The 4346-nt window shown below is 52.3% G+C and overlaps 1 protein-coding gene across 5 annotated transcripts in view; it reads left to right on the top strand.

Moving 5' to 3' along the window:
* The window catches only part of CDCA5 (cell division cycle associated 5), a 27892-nt gene extending 23546 nt beyond the window's left edge, over positions 1–4346 (top strand). Inside the window, exons 6-11 of one of the 5 annotated variants that reach the window (XM_006149867.1) lie at positions 1928–2014; positions 2394–2500; positions 2714–2812; positions 3778–3844; positions 3970–4077; positions 4223–4346. In XM_006149867.1, the coding sequence (XP_006149929.1) occupies positions 1928–2014; positions 2394–2500; positions 2714–2812; positions 3778–3844; positions 3970–4077; positions 4223–4324 (570 nt within the window). In that variant the 3' untranslated portion in view covers positions 4325–4346. Of the gene's footprint in view, positions 1–1927; positions 2015–2363; positions 2501–2713; positions 2813–3777; positions 3845–3969; positions 4078–4222 lie in introns of those variants that run through there. The other 4 variants (XM_006149866.1, XM_006149868.1, XM_006149869.1 and 1 more) reach the window with 4 other exon arrangements.

Here is a 4346-nt window from a genome sequence, read left to right as displayed (position 1 = left end):
TCTCTGGAGAGTGCATCCTATAGCAAAATTTGAATAATGTATTTTCATTTGTTTTTTTTTTATTTTAAAATTATTTTATAGAGAGATTTTTGCTATAGGGTGCATGTGCTCCCTGGAAAGACAGGAAGCGAGAAATCAACCCTCAGGTGGGATGGCTACGCCGCAATTCCTTCTCTCCGTTCTCCTCTCGGGATCTTGGGCACGCACGCACACGTGCCCAGCATGAGTTTTAAGCCACCGGGTCTGGAACTCAAACCACAGTCAACTACATGAGAATCCAGCGATATAACCATTGTGCTATCTGCTAGTTCCAAATAATGTATTTTTTTAAAAAACTAATTTTATTTGTTTCTTTCTACTTTTAAGTAGAGAGACAGAAACAAAGAGGGAAGCACAAACAGGGTCTTCACACCGTGGTCTCACACCCCCAACCCCAGACAGCCAAGATCAGGGGCAATCATGTGTGCCCAGCTGACACTGGGACAAAAATCCGAGACCTTCTCATATGGGCTCAGCATCACAGAGCATTGTGTTACCACTGTGCCACTATAGCTGACCTATCAGAAGGTCTTGAATGCCACACCATGCTCTCTGCCCTTTGCTTCCTTCTCAGTGTCCGTCTGACAGATGATTTCTACACCAAAAGTGGGAGAGATTCTCTGCTTTCTACAAAACTTCTATAGAGTTACTTTAAATATTGTTCCTTCCGGGAACCAGCAGTTAGCATAATGGCTATGTCGCTGGACTCCCTGGGATGTTTTTCAAGCTGCCGGGTCTGGGACTCTAACTGCTCAGTCAGCCATGTGGGATCCAGCCTCCTTAACCACCATGCCACCTGGCTTGTCCCCAGATATTTTTAAATTATAAGTATATTCCATGTAATGTTTGAGATACCTACACTAAAAAAAGATTCAGTATCTGAAATTCGAATTTAACTGGGTGTTCTGTATTTTATCTGGCAATCTTACCGAAGCAATACAGTACCAGTACTTCTTAAGTTGAATTCCTACAAATACAACCGCAATCCCTTCTCCTCCATTCTCCTCTCGGGATCTTGGGCATGCACGCACACGCGCCCGGCGTGAGTTTTAAGCCACCGGGTCCGGGACGCGAACCGTGGTCGACTATGTGGGAGTCCAGTGACATAGCCATTACGCTAACTGCTGGTTCCCTGAAATTCAAAATTTTTAAAAATCATTTTTTTGGGACTGCTCTGTGGCATGGGTGGTTAAGGTAGCTATATCCCACATGGCCACCTGCACTGAGTCTTAGACTCAGTGGCACATGTGCATGCATGTCCAATATCCTGGAAGAAGGGAGAAATGGAGGAGAAGGGATTGTAACATGGCCATCCTCCATGAAGATACTTTCTCACTTTCTCTCTCTCTCTCTCTCTCTGGTCAACATATGTACCCTCAAGTAAAAAAAATATAAAAAATTTAAAAATGAAAAATTGTCTAAGTTTATTTCTTTCATGAGTGAGAGAAGAGGCAGAGAGAGGGAGAGGATTACTCCCGAAAGGGTCTCAATGCCTCAATCCATCCCCAATCCCAGCCAGCCCTGGATCACAGGCACATATGTGCCTGGCATACTCAGGGAAGTCTTGACCAGAACCTAGAATCTTTCCTTGTGGGTCAGCCTTGCAGAGAGCGGTATTCTACTGTGATGCCACCATCCAGCCCCTGAAATTTAAATTTAAAGACAGGGCAATCTGTACTATATTTGCTCAGACCAGTAACTAACTTCGAGAGCTCTGGTTTGTAGGACTATCTATACCACCTATACTATACTGTACTACCACTAGCACTAGAGCTGGTAGACAGGCTCCTAGGCTGGAGGCTGCCCCAAGAAAATCAGACCAGACTGGAAAGAGCAGGCAGGGGAGATGGTAGGTGTTGGTGACCAGCCAGGCTTCTTTCTCCCTCAGTCATGCAGGGGCGAACAAAGAGCCCACTCCAAGCCAGTGAAGCCAGTGGTGCAGCCTGTTGAGGAGCAGAAGCCCACAGATCCTCAGGTGCGACTCATGACATGGAGGTGACAGGAAGCCTCAGGGCCTCCATTGATGGAGGAAGAGGCTGGAGAAAGTCTGCCTTGGCTTGGGTAGTGGCCTGAACTGCCCATCATTACCCCACCTTCCTGCTATAGCTTCCAGCCACTGGGGAATCGGGGCCCTGTTCTGGGTTCAAAACTGGAGAATGGTCAGGGAGCAGTTCCAGAGCTGGAGGGCCACTTGAACAGTTCTCGTTCCCACCTGCTTTCCTCCATGGGTGAGGGGACACAGAGGATGGAGCCCATGAAAAACAGGAGTTGGCAGGGTGTAGGAAGACCCAGGCTGGTGGGCTAGCAGCCTTGTGCTGTTTCAGTCACTACCTTTGGGCACCTTCTCTGCAAAGCCACCTTCTTCAGAGCAAAATCCGGACCTGCAACTAGAACCTACCATCAAGTTCCTGTTTACACTCCTGAACACATCTGAGCCCACCGAGCCCAAAGACCCTGAATCGTAAGGCTGAGAAGGGGGAAACAGAGGCTGCTGCTGCTTCTCCCCTGGGAATATTCAAACCTGGGCCGGAACTTAGTCTGGGCTATGCCAAGGGAAGGCCCAGACAGGACCGAAGGAGTCTGGGCCACCAGCCTTGCGCCTCCACACTGCCCAACCCACCTTCCCCCAACCTCCACGCCCTCCGATCTCGTATTCATTGCCCACCCACCCCAGGGACTCAGAGATCCAGGAGTGCCAGTTCCTAGATCAGGAAGACTGGGGCCCCCAGCGGATCTCAAAGGAGATCAGGCACTTACAGAATGACTGCATGAGGTGAGCTGGGCTGGGCGGGTGGGGACAGGTAGGGTGGCAGGAGTTTCCCCACCAGATTAGGCCTGGTTCTCAGGTCAGGGCCAAGGGTTGATGACTAACGGCTGATGGTTTGCACCTTCATTTGACCTTCCCCCCTCTCTCCCTTCCCACCATCTCCTCTCCTTTTCCTTGCCATTTCCACCCCCCAACCTGGATGGCCTCCTGGCCAGTAGTAGGTCCCTTGTCTCCCCAGCAGCAGTGGCCCCCTAGTGTATGGGTAGCCCTGGTCCACAGGCCACAGCTCTTCCCTTGCAGCCCACTGTGTGCCCACAAGCCTGATGGCAGGCAGTCTAACAACTGCCTATTGGGGCCTCTGCCTTTAATTGCCCAAGAACTTGAGGGGGGGTTCAGTCTGTAGGGGAGGAGGCCATTGTCTGAATGTCAAGCTGGGGACTGCACAATGCCATGCTGCTTCCCCTTTGTGGTAATACCAAAGTCAGAGACCGGCCTGGTGGCTGAGGGCCTGGGGTGGGGGTGGAGCGTGATGTCACTCCCTTGGGGCTGCCCACACCCGCCCACCCAACTTTCCATAGATTTGAATAATCCTGGCTTTCATTCACACAGGGCTGACTTAGAGAGCTCAGGCAGGGCTGGTTCTAGAGCCCACCCTCTTGCCCACCTGGAACCACATAGAATCCCATCACAGCCCTGACTACAACCCACGGGGTGGCTTCCCTGTGCCACCCACCCCGACCTCAGAGGATTTCTAGTGTGTCCCATACAAAGAAGCAGCCTGCCCTGCTCTTGCTAAAGAGAAAAAGCATGCTTGATTAGTCTCTGTCTGGGTCACCTGCTGTGAGTCACATGCCTTATGGCTGTGCCAGGATGAAACGTCTGGACTCGGTGAAATACCCATTCCAGGTGGCTATGCAAGATGGTGAAGCTGACGGGGTCGGGGGTGCGGGGCACCTCTCTTTCAACCCTAGGCTTTGTGAGTTGCTGAGCACTACCCAAATGGACAATCAGGCTCTGGGGGAGAGGCTGCAAAACCTGGTGAGGGCCTTCCCCCTCCCTGTGTCCTCCCTCTGGCCTTGGAGCCCAGCCCTGGTGGTGAAGGGGCCTTGGGTGCTCCTGCCCAGTTGCCTCCCCACTCCTGGCTCTGCAACCCTCCGTTCCAGCCCACCTTGTTGTACAAGAACCTGAAGGCGGGAGCTCAGGCCATTCAGGACGAAGCGCAGGCCATCCAGGAGGAGGTGCAGGTGTTGCAGGAAGCCCCGCTGATCCAGGTACGAGGGAGGCAGTGGCAGGTGGGGCAGGTGGGGCAGGAGGGGACACCCGGCCTGCCCCTTGCTGGAGCTGCTATGCCTTTGCCTGCAGCAACCCAGGTCCCCAAAGGCAGCATTGCTCACCCTTCTGCCTACCCTTCCCCAGGACCACAGAAACCAAAGTCAGCCCTGGCCGCCCTGGCCACACCTGAGGCCAGAGATTGGACACCTCCTTGGGAAGCCACTCCATCAGCTAGCTCCTTTCTAGGTCCCAGCAATAAACTTCTTGG

The sequence above is a fragment of the Tupaia chinensis genome, unplaced genomic scaffold (assembly GCF_000334495.1).
Source record: "Tupaia chinensis unplaced genomic scaffold, TupChi_1.0 Scaffold000273_1, whole genome shotgun sequence".
NCBI classification, from domain to species: Eukaryota; Metazoa; Chordata; class Mammalia; order Scandentia; family Tupaiidae; genus Tupaia; species Tupaia belangeri.
Note: the sequence above shows the minus strand (reverse complement) of the source record. Positions and strands in the feature narration are given on the sequence as shown.